The 18537-nt window shown below is 43.0% G+C and overlaps 1 protein-coding gene across 1 annotated transcript in view; it reads left to right on the forward strand.

The window, feature by feature from the left end:
* Window positions 1–18537, forward strand: part of LOC147228864 (alpha-1,6-mannosylglycoprotein 6-beta-N-acetylglucosaminyltransferase B-like) — a 100603-nt gene that overhangs the window by 44840 nt on the left and 37226 nt on the right. Inside the window, exons 7-8 of the mRNA XM_086157167.1 lie at window positions 1896–2060; window positions 13812–13981. Coding sequence (XP_086013293.1) covers window positions 1896–2060; window positions 13812–13981 — 335 coding nt within the window. The remainder of the gene's footprint in view (window positions 1–1895; window positions 2061–13811; window positions 13982–18537) is intronic.

Here is an 18537-nt window from a genome sequence, read left to right on the forward strand (position 1 = left end):
GCCCTGGTGATGGCACACACTGCACAACATGCATTTATTTTTTTTGTTCATCCCCCTCTTCTGCATTAGCCTCCTCCGCCCTGTTAATGGCATATTCTTACACTGAGCAGCTATCCAGCATCTAAACGACAGAATTTGCGTGCTTTGCCCATTTCTCCTCTTCATTTCAGTCCAAAGAAAACATTTGTGCAAGCACCCATTAGGGCCTTAATCGGAAACTTTCTGCCAGCAACCCGAGCGGAGATGCCTGGCAAATGAGACACACAGATTTTTGGCTTGGGTGATCCCAACAAGTCTCACTTCTTTTTTCCCCCCCGTTGTATCAGCTGAATATACAGGATCAGGATAGTGAATGTACAAAATGTATTGGAGACTCCGATTTTTGATTAATTCTCAATGATATCCCACTAATGGAAATATCCTAAGAATATTTGAAAATACCATCCTTTGTTATGTTTCTCATGACCAAGTGGACTTGATTCTTAACAAGTAATATCTTTTAATCCCGGGTGTCCTAGTCGTGTACAAAAAAAATACTTCAGGTGGATTTTTGGGAAAACTCCCCATGCATCTCCAAAACTAATGGATATGGGATAAACAATCCCAATATTATTGTTGATGCCATTTGCTTTTTTTACACTCCATAAGCACAATATAGTACAATTGCTCATCCATGAACTGCAAGCTCTCTGATAGCAGAACCGCTGCCCTCTGCATTACATTTGGCAGGCGGCTTCGTGGCGTGCAAGCGAATAAGCGTCTTTGGTCAGACCCTAAAGTAGTTGTGTTGCCACAGGATTGAAGGGTCAGGTGGCACAGAGGTGAGGGAAGAGGGTGAGGGAGAAATTCCACGTTTTACTATGTAATTTAAATGTATTTCTTTTAAAATAATAAACAAAAAGCGACCGGTTGTCACTATTGTTATGAGGTAGATGAGCAACCTTGAGTTTTAGCCATGCATATTTCTGAAATTTTGAAATCTGCTAGCAAACTGTTCATATTTAGAGCCGTGATGCCAGAGCCTGTGGGCCGTTTCAGGATGCAAGAAAGATGTGACTGTGGCAACGAATATTGACTATTGGGAATTCTGCTGTTTTTATATGGATTGGGAAATTTGCCTGCTGCGAATGTCTAAATCAACTTTTGTTATTCCATCCCTTTGGAAGCTGTTGATAACATCGCAGACCGTTATGTTTCTCCCCTCGTGTCAGTGAATCAAAGATAAATAAAGGGGCAGCTGTGGGGCTCAGGTGGTTGAGCGAGCACCCCTACAATGGAAAGCTTAGCGGTTCGATTCCTGACTTCCCCGTCTGCAGGTGGAAGTGTCCTTAGGCAAGACACCAAACCCGGTGGCCCAGTTGAAGCTCTGGTGTCATTGGTCTGCGAGTGAGTGAATTTAATCCAGTGGAAAGCGTTTAGAAACCACAAGGTGTGAAACACTCATAAATAAGATGGAGAATCATCCTTTCACCAAAGTGATTTGTTCAAGATGTCATAAGCATGCATAAAGAACTGAAGAAATCTCTGGAGTGCAGGCTGAAACGTCTAAAAGTGAAGAAGTTTAAGTCCAATTGCCAAGACAAGAAGACTTTGACAAGAAATCTCCATGATCTGGATGACTGTGGAGCTCTAAGGACATGAAGAAGTTAAGAAAAGAAGTTAAGCTTTGACCAAAGTGATCAAGGGAACCCTGGCCAGCACTGTTGGCGTGAGCTTGCTCCAAACATCTTCTCATCTCTATTGTCATGGCAACTGGACTTGAATTTCACTTGAAGACATTTCACCCCCCCATTTCATGTGAAGAAATTCAAGTCCGGTTGCCACGACAAGAACGCACCATGACCTGGATCACTGAGAGGCTCCTCAGATCTTTCCTTTCCCTGCAACTTTCTTAGGCTGCTTTTCGCACCGACCTCTCTGTGCTGCTGGACCAGGTGGGGACGGGGAAAGAATCCCTCAGCTTCATGAAGCGCCGAATCCGACGCCTCGCCCAGCAGTGGGGCTCCGCTGCCAACCGCCTGGATTCCAAACTGGAGCAAAGATGGAGGGACCAAAAAAAGGTAGGAGGGAGAATAAAGAGATTTATAGTCTTTCATTCCTCTTACTTTGTACCAGAAAAGTGCACAAACCTTGCTTTAGGTGTCAATTTGCTTTTGTAGTGACTTTTCTGCAGTGTTTATTACATATTTTATCATCCGATAAGAACTGTTTATATTTACACATCCTGCAACTCCACAGTCGTTTAGCTCCAAAATTCCAACAATAAATGTCAACCGGAAAAACAACACAGGGGGGAAAAATAAAGTGCAGTTTTTGCAACAGTTCACTTTCAAAATGTTCAAATTAATGGAACAAGCATTTACTCACATTGCTGGGTCACCTCATTTTATATACATTTCCTGTACTAAATAACAGAAAACGGTTGTAGAGAAAAGAAATCAGTCACCTAAGAAGCACAAACTATTAGCTTGAAATTCTCTGGATCCATATTTCCAAATGATAATAGATACAACCTGACATGAGGGAATATTAAAGAATACATTTATGTGGCAACAGTCTGCTGTCCACCAGTAACAGCCAACTTAGCAACCGTTTGTTTCTTTAGAAATGCAGAAACATCTTTGGTTCATCCTTCCAAATCATTGTTCTCAGAGAAAATTGAACTCGGAGCTTTTGTCTTTGTGTTTTCGGGCAATATATTGAACCGCCAGATGGCCTGGTTAGTGCCTTGCATGGCAGCTCTGCCACCACCATCGTGTACGTGAATAGGTGAATGCAGTCTTGCATGCAAATATGTATCTTGTTGAAAACGCAAAGTGTGAAAGCACTTGTATAAGCTGAGACCGTTTACTTACGAGGCTAAACGGAAATACTGCAACGTGATGAGATGAGTGTCTCATCTGGTCCAACTTCTTGCACTCGAACCATTTTAGCTGGTAGCGACAGAAGCACCCTTGATTGTAAATGAATGCCTCTAAACCCTGTTTTTAATCATTTGCATGCCTAGAATAAACCCTGCCCTTGTATTAATTTTCAAAGATTAGTAATGATGTCACTCAAACTTGGATAAGGGTCAACTTGGAGATTCGCTGGGAGCTAAAACTCAGAAAATGTTACATTTTAAGCACTTGGGCAGGGCTAGACGGTGGCGTCTCACAGCAAAGGGTCCTCGGTTAAATTCCACCTCTCGCCCAGCGACAGCTAGGATTGGCTACAACCCCATCGCTACCCCAACAGCAGGATAAGAGTTCCGGTTAATAAATGGATGTCTGTGGAGGTTCTCAGTCATCCAGGCCATGGTGAATTCTTCTCAAAATCTTCTTGTCGAGGCAACTGGACTTGAGTTTCTTCACTTGAAGATGTTTCATCCCTCATCCCTGAGGCTTCTTCAGTTCCGGGAGTTTCCGAATATAACTGCCAGGGTTGTAGGCGGTTCTAGGTTATGGTGCCTTTTTATGTAAACAGCGGAGTTGATCGCTAGAAACTGGGTCTAAGGGGATTGTTATGCTAATGGGGGTTTCGTTCATTGGGGACATATGAGCAACTCTTTTGGGGGATTACCTGGATTGGAATGTGAAATGGTAAAGCTAGACAAAAGATGAAACTTGTTGGATTACATCAGTGGCAAGCGGTGCATGTCACACCTGAGCCTTCAGTAGTGCTCCGTTTATCAATCCCCCCCTCAATAACTGTTTTATGGTTATAGCGGGATGGCATGGTGCAGGAGGTAGAGCAATATTATTATTATTATTATTATAAAGACATCTTAAAAACATCTATTTTTATTATTACTATTATTATTATCAGTCTTATTATTATCATTCTTATTCCTTTTATTATTATTCCTTTTATTACTATTATTGTTATTATTATTATAAAAACATCTTATGCAGAAATGCAGAATAAAAAGCCATTACATCACAGAGATGACTCGTGTAGCAACTATAAATGCTGATGATGAAAAAAACAAAGTGCACGCGTCTCCTTCTACTTCAGCTACAATTGCGACACACCTACAAACAATAATAATACCTGAATAAAATTGTAATATTATTTGGGAAAATGGAAACACTTTACTCACCAAAAAGTCATATTATTTGTAAACAAAATCCATTCTCCTTTCTTTCCTCAAAGAGAGTTCAATTCCTGTGTCGTATAGATTAGATCGTATAGCGCCTCGGCTCCTTTTCTATTGCCATCAAAGCTAATGCTGAAAGTCGAGCGTGCCCTGTCATATTTCTGGCCTAAGTTTTATTTTGTTTTAGGGATGAAAATATTTGCTTGACAGAAGCTGTGGACACCGTGATGGTCTGCGCCAAACACAAAAATGTGCACAGTTGCTCTCACCTTAACTTTAGCTTGCACTCCATTTAATCCAAAAGTGACTCCTGCATGAATCCTGCGTGACTCACCGTGCTGCGTTACTCACTGCGCACTTGCTCACTCAGCTGTTGATCCACTCTGGTATCCCCAAAAGTTTTGGACAACACCGTTGCTTTCAAGTGTCAGGCAGTGCTCAGGTGACTTGTTGCTCCCTTGGTTAAGCAAATCAAATCTACCAACCCTGTGTGGCTCCAAACTCAGCAAATAACACTCACGGCAACACAATCTGCAGTGTTCCTCAAAGCTTGTGAGCCAGGTGTACCGCTCAAAGCTAGTGGACTAAAAGTGACGGACAAATCATTTTCCTCACTGTAACAGACCTACTAGCTTCAGAATTGCCCGACCTCTTAACATTGTCCAGCTTTTCTTAAGAATTCAGTCTTGAAAATAGCTTTGGAAATAAATTTGCAACCACATCAATTTCTTCTCTTCCTGCAGGCATCATAGGGGATGACAAATTAGCCATTATATCAACGCAACTACATTTGTGTTTGTGCAGCTCGCTACAAATGCAGCCTGCTCGCTCTTGCTAGTACACGCTCTGACTATCCAATCATAGGGTGTGTGACACCCTGACATTACCGTACCCTTTTACAAGGCCAACTCCAAATCTGCTAGGTTGATGCAACAGTTTCATCAACACTTGTTTTTTGCTAGAGTGCCTGTGAATCTGATTCTGCAGGCCTCCAGGCAGATTTATTTGACTTTGACCCTACCTGGCAACAAATAATGGCTGAAATGTGATTGGTTAAATGTGCTAATATGAGAATACATATTTGGAAGTAGCGCAGCTAGGGAAAATGCTATGAAAGGAACCAGACAGACCATTTGTAATTATTTTATAGTGTTCATGGACAAATTATTATTGTGATATTCTTTTAGGTCGGCAGAGAAGGCCTTGCAGGCCCTGACCGCCCACCACTGGATCACATGGACTGAGGCTCATGTGGAAGTTACAGGGGGCTGATTCTGGTGGTTAATATTTCCTGGTTATTTGGAGGGTATAGATGAGCCTGAACCGTGTGTGCAAGTCAGTCTTATTATTGATACCAGTATGGCGTTATATGTTTGTGAAAGGTTCTGTCTGAGACCCTCTCCTCTGTTCAGAGATGGTTTTTCTGTTTTGACAAAGATGGCTTCTTCGGCTTCTTCTCTGGAGCTATCCGTCTTCTCTGGCCAGAATACGTACATTGCTGTCTTCAAAAGAATGTCCCTTCGTCCATCAGGTGTAGATGGACCACAGAGTCCTGTCCTGAAGTGTCCTGAGGATAATGAATGGATGAACGAATGATGAGTACTCCGGCAAACAAGTAATGTTCAACTTTGTCCCAGTGACTCAAAGATAAAATAACAGTAAAAGATGCGATAGCATTGCATAGCGTTGCTAGCATGACATATGTGGCAATAGCAATGCATAAAAGAGGCATTGCTATTGCATAATTGATGTGTTATTGAACCAATGTGTCCCTTCAAGATACAAATCTTTATGTTGTTGAATTTAATTATCTTATCTATGTGGTATTATCTTGAGTTATGAGTTATTTTATCTCATGCCTGAAATTAAATTTCTGAGTAATGCATGTCCAAACACTAAGGATGTGAAGTTGGCTATTTGGGATGAAGTGAGGCGGGGTCGGGCGTAGGAGGAATAATGGCGATTGCGACAAGCTGTACAAGTGATAGAAGAAGAATTCGATAAGAAAGAAAAGGGCAGCGAGGGATAACTTTGGGGGAGAGAGGCGAATGCACTGTGAATTCTAGATAAGGGAGTGAACGGTGTCAATAGGCTTGGCGAACATGAGTGAGAACTGGAACTGAATTTATTTCTTAAAATCTGCTCCTTACAAATGTCAACCAAATGAAATATTGAATTAAAACTTTAGCAGCCTGAAGCCTCTGTGACCCAGATACCTGCTATATCACTGTCCGAGCCACTCACTCAAAACTCTTTATGAAGAAGATAATACGAATTCATGGGTCCAAATAGATCAAGCACAGAGTTTCTCTTTTTTTACTCCCATCTCCCAAAAGAATGTCAACAAGAGCAGAAATAGTCATCTGCCATTGATTCAAGCAGACAAAGGGGGGTTTGATGTCCTCTCACTCTATAACCACATGAATAGTAACCTTCCGGCACGCCGCAGCTATCTCAACAACAGGTGTCCTACTGTCTGGGAGAGTTAGTCGTGCTGCCAGCGGCTGGTTACGACGGTGTGTGTGTGTGTGTGTGAGTGTGTATGCCACACACAAATGTAACATTGACGAATTCATCTCCGAAATGGAAACTATCCAAATAAGACTTTGCACAAAGAAAGTGACAAATTTATCTTGGCATTCTTTACGATGCTAAGCAGATTGGACACGTGGATGTAGTGTGAGTGTCAACACTCGTCGTGAACGTTCTGTCAAGTGTGTTATTGGATACAAGCCTTTTTAATATTCGAGAAAGCCTTTTTCATTTAGTGATGAATTAGCCGATTTGCAGCTGCTGTCGCTCGTCACCTTGAAAAGAATTTTGGCACTGACTTCTATCAAAAACGAAGGTTTGACATGTCAGTGATTTGCTTTTTTTTCTACCCAACGTGGTCGAGGCAGAAGGCCACAAGGGGCCACTGTTGCCAAGTGCTTGCTCATGGGGGAACGTTGGGTTTCTGTAAATCATCTTTAAAGAGGTCTTGTCGTAATCTTCTTGTCATGGTAACTGGACTTGTATTTCTTCATTTGAAGACGTTTCCATCTGTTGGGCGTCTTCAGCTGTAATGACCTGTGAGGAGTTTCTGAATGTGACTGCCAGGGTTTTGGGTGGGTCTAGGTTCTGGTGGCTTGTTATGTAAACCAAAGAGTTGATCAGCAGAAACTAGGTTTAAGGGGGATGTTATGCAAATGGGGGTGACGCTTGTTGGGTACAAAAGAGCAACTTTTGGGGATTACCTGGATTTGAACACAAAAAGATGAACACTGTTGGATCACATGGACTGAGGCTCATGTGAAAGTTAACAGGGGCTGGTTCTGGTGGTGGAGCTTTCCTGGTTGTTTGGAGGTTGCAGATGGATCTGGACAGTGTGTGCAAATCCATCTTGGTATCGATCCTAGCACAGCATTACACGTTTGTGAAAGGTTGTGTCTGGGGCCCCCCTCTGTTCAGAGAGGGGTTTACTATTTTGACAAAGATTGCTTGTTTGACTCCTCTGGAGCCATCTGTCTTCTCTGGCCAGAATACGAACATTGCTGGAATGGCCCTTACCCTTCAGTTGCAGGTGAACCACAGAGTCCTGTCCTGAAGTGGTGACTCTCCCCACAGCCGCAGGTCATTAGAACTGAAGAAGCCTCTTGGATGAGGGGTTAAACCTCTTTAAGTGAAGATTTGCCACAACAAGAATTCACCATGACCTAGAAGACTGAGAATCTTCACAGACATCGTAAATAGTGTAATCCAGACCTGCTCTATGTGGAAAGTAACATCAGACATCAGTCCAGGTTCTTCAAACGTCCAAAAACGTACAACAGGTTCACTGAAGGCCCTCAATTGCCCGGATGAGCGGTGTAGTTAATGAATGAACCTCCATGCTCACTATGTTTGTCAGCATCAATGAGGAGCTAATAGGCTATAAAAATGCAACCAATGAAGAAGGTTAACAGGATGGAAAAAGATGGAGGAGTAAATATCAAGACTGAGCTCATGAGGAGGCATAAGAGTTGGGGGTCATCTCTATGAGCATGAAGAGAGTCAAACTACAGAAGGAGAAATGGAAATGTCAAGTAGAGATGGTTGACAGCGTGAGATCATCTTGCGACTCCATATGCCCTCAGAGGGCTGTGACCTGCATAAGATGCATGAGTGGACAGTACCACGAACATATGCACACACACACACGTGCAGGCTTCTGTTGGGAAACCATCGTCTTTACTAACTGGGCTACTTGAGTCACTCACCAAAGAGAATCGTGAATCTGGGTCATTTGAGCAACTGAGTCGTTCAACCGAGTTACCGGGAGTTTCGTTCGTTATGTGAGCGACTACAAGCGCCTGGTGAGTTGTTCATTTTGCGAGTCGGGAGGGCTACTCTGAGCTAATGGGTGATTCATTCGTTGAATTACCAAGTGAGTCTTCCATTTGTTCACAGGGATGGAAAAGGGTGTTACACTTCCCTGAGGGCTCATACACTGATAAGCTGGATATATTTTTACAAATGTGGTTGGGGTAGCAGTTGTACAACAGGGACATGCTGTCTAGTTTCTTATTTGCACTTAGCAAGGCAGTGGTGGTAGGGATGAATTAGTGAACGACTCAGTAAAAATAAAATGGTTTTGAACTGTTTGTTAATGACTCTCACATCACTAACACACACATGCACACGATTCGCCGCGAGTGATGAGCAAAGGCGAGTATAACCATGGAGTGGCAGCAGATGGCGTGGAGTGTGGACATAGATCAACCTTGTGCAGGTCAAACTCCCCATCACAACACATGAATAGTTTTTGAAGCATTTCCCCTGTAGAGGTGAAACATTTACATACTAAAAACAAACACCAGACAGGGTTTTGCGCCAGGGATCAGATATTTTGAGTTTAAGGTTGCAGCCCCTGAGACATAAACACCAGAGACAAGCTGTGGGTTCCTTTGATAATCCATTTTACCCACAGCTAGTGGGTAAGTATCCACGCTAATCATACAAAAATCGACAGAAGAGTTAAATTGTCTTGCGCTTCAGATGTGTCCAAAAATACACTAAAACAAACAAAAATTTTAAATTCATCCTCGCACGCCATCTGGGATTGTCACAGCTCGGCGATGTGAAGCTTTCCGATTCTCCCGTGTTTCATCGGATTCCCCCTGCAGACATTAAGTCGATATAGATGAATTCATGAGCAAGCGCAGATTTAGCGTCAGAGACGAATTCCCTGCGTGTACTTTTCTTCCATCCACAAGTTAGAGCAGGAGGAAAATATGCAATGCTGTAGGTGAGAGTGTGTGTGTGTGATGTGCATGATTAAACCCAGTGCTAGCATAACCACACTTACACCCAATGTCCATCCTCTAAGGCAGTGGCCCCCGACCTTTTTATCACCGCGGACCAGTTAACACTTAGGATTGGGGACCTCTGCTCTAAGGCACATGTCAAACTCAAGGCCCGTAGGCCAAATGTGGCCCACCATGTCATTTTATGTGGCCCGCAAGGTTTTGTCTTAAAATCAATAAGTCAAACGCGGTCACTGACCATAGACTACATTTTTCAAAATTCATGCCATTTATGTTACCCGCAAAGTGACGGCATCCCTCTGTTAGATCGCAGTGTATCCACATCAATGTCATTTTTCAACAAGTTGAATTGAGAAATACAAATGATCCCTAAATGTCCAGGAAGAAAAATGTTGGTGCAGATGGAAGGCTGTTTCAAGAAAGATAGGAAGGCGAATACATATTGTGCTTCAAGGAGAAAAAAAACAGTATGTCTTTTGTGTTATGAGGCAACATCAGTTGTCAAAGTGTACAATCTACATCGGCATTTTGAGACCAAACACAGAGCTAAGTATGCCAAAGTTAGCCTTCCAGAAAAACAACAATTTCTCCAAGAATTAAAAGCCAAACTACGATAGCGGCAGAATGTGCTCACGAAAGCCGCATCCAAAAACACTGCAGCTGTGAAAGCTAGCTTTGGAACAGAGCAACTGGCAAACATAATTATTTTCTACATCTTTTACATCTAAGAAGTAGTACCATTTCTTTCACATTACATTTGGTTACATTTAGTTACATTAAACAAATTATTTTTTGTTTTGTTTTTTGCAATACTGCTACTTTGCACTGAGAAACAATCATGCTGCTATTGCACCATATACCATGATGGTACTCCTTACTGACCTGTGCACTAAATTGCACAAAAAAAAAAAAAAAAAGAAACCTGCTCCTCTCTCATGCTATAAACATCACTCTGTAAATGCGTGCACTTTACACTTCATACCTCGTAATTTGTTTACTCTTTACTGGTAACTGTGCACTTTACTGGTAATTTGCACTCTATTATTATTATTTTTTCTAAATTTATGTCAATGTGGAATTGTGAGAAACGTCTTCTCCATTCCACTGCATATTCAGTACATGTCGAGAAATTTACAATAAAGCTGACTTTGATTTTCTGCGCTTCTGGCCAATCTGTGAAACACAAGGCTAGCTTTCCATTGTTGCTGGGATGTGTTTCATCGAATGGAAATACGGGCCGTTAGAGAACGTGTCAGATCTAGCATGGTTCGTGCAAGATCACGGGTATTTATGAATCTTGCTTATCCTCATGTTGCGTTCGAAAAAGAACGGTCCAATCATCTGATGAACCGACTTTTCCATTCCTTTGGTGTTGGAAGTTTTCCCCTCGACGTTGTACAGCGGCGAATGATTCTATGACACAACCTCACAACTGCTGCCGCCACCAAGCCAAGAGACCGCTTCAAATTACTTCTGGTGCCATGGATATTCATTCTAGCCATCTGCCACCCAAACTGTAATTAAATTTCATTTATCTTTTATTATGAAGTAGAAGTTAATAGAACAGGCTTATTAAATCCGGGCTTTTTTTCATGCCAGCTGGAATCTCAGTGGAGCCTTACCGCGCCGTACACACATTATTGCCCAATGTTCCGTACACATTTCGAACAACTTAACCTCACAGAGCAAGGCTCAACGACTGCAGCAGTGGCACAAAATTCATAAGCGCTTATGATTATTACAGTCCAGTGCCGCAGATGAATATTCACAAACCTTAGATCATGCAGGCACACAGAGAGATGAGATGTTTCCGCGGGAAAGACACAACCCGCTAAACCGTCTGGCTAATTCCACGCGGTGTCCTCTAAGCTCATTGCATACGATGCACGGTGAAGAGGTGGGCTCCATTTGCAACCAGGCAGCTGCAGGAGGCGTTGGTACTACTTTTAGGTAATCGGGATTACTCAGCAGAACATCCCGGAATGGGGCTGTGTGTAATCCTGGTGGAACGCGGTACATTGCCCATTATTACTTAGTGTTGATGTCCTGGTTGTGGTGGACATATAGAGGGAGCAGCGCATCTATACTGCTTTGTTATTGCATTTATCATTGAGTTTCTTAAACCAAATGGTCTTATTTGACATGTAGTGACAAAACTTCTCTGCATAAACGTGCTGCGTTTGAGCTGCTCCGTGTGGATTTCTATAATCACATTCTGTTGCAAGGAAGCATTGGGGGGATTTTTAAGAATTACTTTTCACTTGCCATATTTTTTTTCTGTGGAAGAGTTTGAAATTTTAATGATTCTAATCCTCGAACTCATTAAAACAGTCAGTGCGGCGGCGGCGGCTTAACTTTCAAGGAGCTTAACTTAATTCAGTACAAACAGTTTTAGAATCATTGTAAATTAGATTACGTTTGATCCACTATATGATACAAATCATATTGAAAATGTCCATAAATTACTGAAAGGCATGTGGCATGTACTAGTGTGATGAGCAAGATGGAGTTTTCTTCGGTCTGCTTTTAAATTGTAGTACAGCGGCGCAATATGGCTAACAGGAATTTACAAACAAGATGCACGGCGTCAATTGTGTCTCCGCCATTTTTCTGCTAATTCCGGATGTTTTGAATGACGCCCCCATTAGCATAACAAGCCACTTAGACCTAGTTTCTGCCAATCAACTCTCCCATTTTTGTAGCGAGCCACCATAACCTAGACCCACCCAAAACCCTGGCAGTTATATTCGTAAACTCCCATGGGCCATTAGAACTGAAGAAGCCTCTGGGGTGATGGGTGAAAAGTCTTCAAGTGAAGAAATTCCAGCCCAGTTGCCACAACAAGATGTAATTCTGTTTGTGTTTTCAGAGGATGAGTCATTGCGTTAGATCCGTCCAACACGGGATCTACTCCTCCTGAAGTTTTAGCATCCCAAGTGCCAAAGTTGCCCAAAGGTGCATGGAGCAACCCCCATTTCTAAATTGTGTCATTGTTCTCTTCAAACACCCAACGTCACCACCTGCCATCGTGTATTGTCTCGTGGCCAAAAATTGGCGATCATGTTAAGACCAAGACATGCAGGAGTTGGAGTTGATCTTTTTGGGCTAAAAAGTACAAGTGTGCACGTTTACTACTTTTGAGAAGGGTATCTTTATATGTGCCCCTGGATCCAGTTTTACAGCAGCGTTCTATGTGGACGTGAAGTGATTTATATCTGCTTTTAGTGACAAGAAATGGGATGTAGTAAGATGGCGGCTTTTGCTGAGAACAATACCATCCGAGTAATAGATATAAGGACAGATTTTTGTCACTGCATCTCTACAAATGTAGCAAAGACTTCTCCTTCCGTGTCCAGCATGGGATTTTCTCCTGACACAATCACATCTTAGCGTTTGTCTCCGCAGGAACAGCTCCTGTAGCTGCTGTTTTTTTTTCCACACCCTCTGCAGCGTGTCTTTGCCCATGGAGAGCTTTTAAATAAGTTTGTCTGGTCAGAGTTGCTGATTTATTATTATACCAAGGTCTTTTGCAGAGGAAAGTTTTATACAACAGAATGTTTTTGTGAGATTGAAGAATTTCCGAATTCATTGCGCTGCATCCCAAAGACAAAATAACTTCATTCATTATCTATTCTATAACTGCCAGTTAGGATCATGGGGGTGCTGGAGCCAATCCCAGCTGTCAGTGGGCAAGAGGTGGGGTTCACTATGGATCGATCGCCTGTCCACCCCAAAGCCATAGATCAAGACATACAACCACTCGCTCCCTTATTCGCACATCCGGGAAATGAACCTGAGAACCCGCAGGAAACCCACGCAGGCACAGCGAAAAACATTGAAACTCATAGCAGAAAGGCCCTCTGTTTGAATCACACCAGGGAACTTCTTGCTTTGAGGCGGAAGTGTTAACCACTGCAACACCTGTACCATTTGCAAAAGAAGAAAACAAAGTCCACTTTTAGTGTGTTTGGCCCTGTTGCTGCAGACACATCAATGTATTGTATTCCACAATTGATGAGTTAGTAGTCGCCTTGTTTTGTGCATGAACTAAATGCGATGGTGTTTCCGCCTCTTCTCCTCCTGCCCTGATCGTTGCACTCTGTTAGCTTATAGAAAAGAATGGCCAATATGTTGAGTGTTTTTCCTCTCCCGGCCAAAGGGAGTAAAGGCCTCTTCTGTCACTGGCACTCTGGTAACAAGATGTCCCTGTACTTATCAACGACCTGTTGTTTAGAAATGGCGAACAGACGACTCTTAAACCGATGTTGCTACCAGCTGAGGTATTCCTTTAAAATGCAGCACTGGCTCAGCGGCACAGAAAAATAGGATCTTCAGTGCCAAGAAAAATATTTTCCTCCAATGGGCAATAACATTTGTTGTAATTTTGTATCTATTACGCAGATTTTTTATTTCAAGTCCTCATCCTGGGTCTGTGTGTCCTCTTTTAGATCCTTGTCCACGTGGGCTTCCTAACAGAGGAGTCAGGGGACGTTTTCAGCCCCAAGGTACTGAAGGGCGGTCCTCTCGGAGAGATGGTCCAGTGGGCCGACATCCTCACCGCCCTCCACGTCCTGGGTCACAACCTCAAGATCTCCATGTCCGTCAAAGAACTCCAGGGGTAAGTAACCTTATTCTTCTTCAGAAAAGCCGGAGAGCGCGATAAGTGATTTTCGTCCGACTGTTATTATTCACATTAGCAATTAGCTGATTAGCTTCAAAATGCATTCTCAGTGCAATATTTTGCAAACTTTCTTTAAATACCTAGAGCTAACATCGTCAGCTTAACCTCAGCTGCAGCCTGTTTCTCTTCCTCTGCAATTAGAACAGTGCTTTTTGTCAGAAAATCAAGTTGGTGTCATATGATTACGAAGTCCAAAGTTAATGAATGGGGATCCAAAGGTGTCAGTTTGAGAAGAATTCGCCATGACCTGGATGACTAATAACCTCCACAGACAAGTACAACTTTGTGCAACGTGGAAAGGTTCCCAAATGAAACTTTGTAGAAAGTAGTGTTTCTCTAGAGCGCTTTGTGTGGTGTGTTATGAGCTCTTCTTGTAGTTTATGTGATGTTTAAGATCTGGAGCAAATAGGAAAACAGAGTAATGGCTTACTTGGAGACCCTACATCGGTGACCCTACATTTCCCAGACACATAAAATGAAGAAGTTAATGGTTAGGTCTAGGTACAGGCTCCAGCCATGCCATGACCTTGAGTGCAGAGTGAGCTGTATTCTTAATGAATGTATGGATGCATTTGGGTCTTTTACAATGATATCTGCCTTTTAAAATTCCAAGAAGCGATAATCAAGATTTGCCTTGATGGCTTTCATGAAGTTCCTCTACATCTTAAGTGGCATAGTGTTTGTGCGAAGAAATCCCCCCCTTCCTTTTAGCTAACAGGGCTTTTATAATACAAAGAATCCATCACCTTTTATTTCTTCTTACTGATAGAAAGAGGGAACATTTTTCCAGTTCGAATGGAGAGATAATTGGTTTTGGCCAGCAGGGAAAATCGGCTCGATCATTTCTGGCTGCATTAGCAGTCATCTTGTTATTCCTCTGTTTTCGACTTTGGACAGGCATTCATTTATGCAGCAAGTAGAGTTGTAAACCACTTTACTTCCACACCATCATCAGGGTACATGAATGATATGTTTATTCATATATATATATATATATATATATATATATACATATATAGTTGTATGATCAGGATCATGTTCAACATTTGGTTCTTTCTGCTGAATGTGCACTCCTCGCCGTGCGGGATTACCAAGTAGCTTGATGGAAATGAAGTTGAATCTTGTGAAAATTAGATTTCCAGACACCTGAGATGTATTAGTGGGAGAATGAGAGAGGACAAGGCTCAGGCTCCTCTCAATTATGCACCAGCTGCTCGACTCGACGAGAAAATGGATGATCAGCACCTTTTTATATATTTTTTTTTCCCACTAAAGTCAAATTTAAGCGAGGAGTACGTCCATGTATTAAAGACTGATAAATGCTTTCGTCAAGACACATTGAGTTTGTAGGAACTGGCCGAATGATGGCTGAGGGCTAAAGCAGAGCCAAAAAAAGGAGAATGATGCGCCGTTGATAAAGGTTCACTCCAGATTGTCTCTCTTTGAGATCATCCAGCAGTGAGAGCAGAGAAACAAGCCTCCCTGCAGTTTTACAGTAGCTGAAGGTCCCCGGTTGGATTCAGACCGGAGGCCATGCCCTGTGGAGTGTCCATGTTCTCCCCATGCGTGCGTGAGAGTCCTTAAAGGTGTTAATGATCAACTGATCGGTTGTGTGTTTGAATGTTGTGTGACTGAAAGAGCAAACGGTTGGAATCGTGGCCCTGTGATCAAGCGGCGACCGGTCCAGGGCAAACCCTGGGACGGGCTCCAGACCCTCGTTGACCCAGTGCAGTATAAGCGGTAAAGATAATGAATGATATTTCATGAAGCAAAAGTGCAGGTCCGAGAGTGCTCGAATTTATAAGTGAGCATAAACATTGTATAAATGGACGAATCACGATTTCTTTTTTTATACTCCGTAACAATAAAAAGATAATTCCAGCTGGATGCTGTTTTATTCCACCATTAAAACCCGCTGTAAAACAGTATATGTGTCCAATTTTGGACAGAGGAAACAAGGAAATAAAACTCAATTTTCCTCAAAATTGACAAACGACAGTAATGTTAGATTGTTCCTCTCTCCGGATGAAGGACAAACTCAACTGTTATGAAAGTAGTAATTGATAAAAACAAATCTGAGGTCTTTTAAAACATGAAGTACCGTAACTTCTGGACTATTGAGCACATCTGAATATAAGGTGCACCGGCCAATAATAACAAACATATGTGCACATATGTAGGCCACACTTGTCTATAAGCCGCAGGTGTCCACATTGTATCATGAGGCACAGAAAGATGTTACACAAAAACTTTTTTTTTTACTTTTAATTGAATACTTGCTAATAACATCCCTAAAATACATACTGGAAATGCTTTTTTTTTTTTGCCTGTAACACGTCTGATGGTAATGCTTAATAATAAATAACACAAGGAAAAGTCGCAGTTATATTCAGAAACTCCCCATAGGCCATTAGAACAGAAGAAGCCTCTCGGATGAAAGGTGAAACGTCTTCAAATGAAGAAATTCAAGTCCAGTTGCCAAAACAAGATTTTGACAAGAATTCACCATGACCTGGATGACTTAGAACCTCCAGGGACATGGAAAAGTCCATCCATTTTCTATCCTCACTTTGTCCTACCCTAGCTGATCGCTACGTCTTTCTTCCTTCTGCACGTCGTCTTCTTCAGTTTCGGAATCGAACGGCCTCAGAATTTTATGGTAATTTATTCGGCCCAATGTGATGAAGCTAAACGTTTTGGCGGCATGAAGCCCATTAGCCCCAAAAAATCCACAAATTAGCTGCAATGTTGTTTAAGCCGCAGCGCTCAACGCGTGTGGAAAAAAGTATCGGCTTATAGTCTGGAAACTACGGTACATTAGTGACCATTTATATTCGCCATCATTAGGAACGCATGCATGAAGTAGGCCTTCTTAAGACGACACATGGGTTAAACGTTCCCTACCTGCCGTGGATCTGCCACAGAGAATGGTTGAATTTTTTTAATGCAAAACAAGCCTGGAAGTAGTCTCATCCCCTGAGGACAAGCACATCTCTGAATCACGGCCATCGAGTTTTAACACTAACTCTTGAGTCCTTGTAACATTCTGGTCTGAGACGACCCTCCAAAACTCAAGACTGAATGAGAGCCCGCTCAGATGCTCTCCATATTTGTAGCCAGAAAAGACGGTTTGGCATTTCCAGCCGGTGTTTTGGCCCCTCCGGGGGCTACCTCACAGGGGCGGAGCCCGTTGTCTCTGACCTACTTCTTCGGACATAGCTGGCCCGGCATCAGTCATGTCAAAGTCCTCCAGCACCACCTGGGACCTGGGCTCCGGAAGTGTTAGGACGTGGCTGAAGCCGGATTTTGTCGTTTGGATGGCTCACACCAGGGACATTCTCCTGAAAGCTATCCTCAGCAGCGGTCAGGGCACGGCAGAAGCTAACGGAACGACAAACCCCATCCCCGAGTTGTTTGTTAAATCGTGATTACCGCTCGGGTTCACCTGGTCGCCCTTTCATTTCTGTTGGATTCACAAAACTCCAGCACACCGTGGTCAGTTCCCTCAGGCAGGTTTAATTTGCAGACCGGCCTGTGGTTGCCGGAAAGTAAAAAATCAACCAGCAGGCCTTCTCTGTGGCATCTTTTGTAAACACAAAGTGGCCTAAATGGGATCAAGGACCCGGCCGGTAGAATGCTTTTAAAAGGAAAACGTCGGCTGGAATTCTAGAGACATGCGGTCTCTTTGGATCTCAGCGGTATTGCTCGGTGGAACTTCACGCATTCTCCTACGTGTAAACGATGTTTGGGGTGTAATTTATGCACTGTGTTTTGGGAAAGGGAGGTAGCAGCCTGCTGAGGTTATCCAGCTCTCCGGGCATGTTTACGGCACAATGGTTTTTGTGCCTCATTGTCGGAATACGCCACGTATTGGCCTTTCACCGCGTTGACAATCCCTCCCGCTCCTGCAGTAATCAATCCCCCCCCACCGCCACTGGCTCTTCCCCTCAACCAGGTAAACTCTTCCAGCCAGCTGGGCTTAAAACAAAAGGAATCTTAATCAGCGTCGACATGTTTTTTTTTTTTTCCCTGTCTTTCAGGCATTGTGTCTGCTTTCAGCGCTCTCTTCCGCCGAGCTTTTTGTCTAGCACAATTATTACGGTTCACTCTTGCCGTAATAATTGTACAGCCCTGAGGAAAAGCGCCAGGGACATTTATGCATGGAGAGAAAGGGAACATGAAGTTAGTCGCTGTAAGTGAAGAGGATGAGGAGGAGAGGGTTCGCTGGAGGCGAATGATCGGCAGTGGCAATCCCCGAGGGGGAAAAAGACGACGCTCACGATATGTTGATACTCGTTCACATGCCTATCGTGAGCAAGTGCTTCCCATGTGGGCTTTCCATTGCGGCGGTTGTTAAATAATACGACCGGTAGAGGGCACTGCTGAGTTCCTCATTGCATTTTAGCCAATAACAAGCATGGCGACGGCGGAGGTGCTGGCAATGCGGTAGACGACGTCGGTCTTTGCGGACGGAGAATTCGTTTCTTCTGCCG

The sequence above is a fragment of the Fistularia commersonii genome, chromosome 12, assembly GCF_037954325.1.
Source record: "Fistularia commersonii isolate RoL2024-O1a breed Wild chromosome 12, RoL_Fcom_v1.0, whole genome shotgun sequence".
In the NCBI taxonomy this organism is placed as follows: Eukaryota; Metazoa; Chordata; class Actinopteri; order Syngnathiformes; family Fistulariidae; genus Fistularia; species Fistularia commersonii.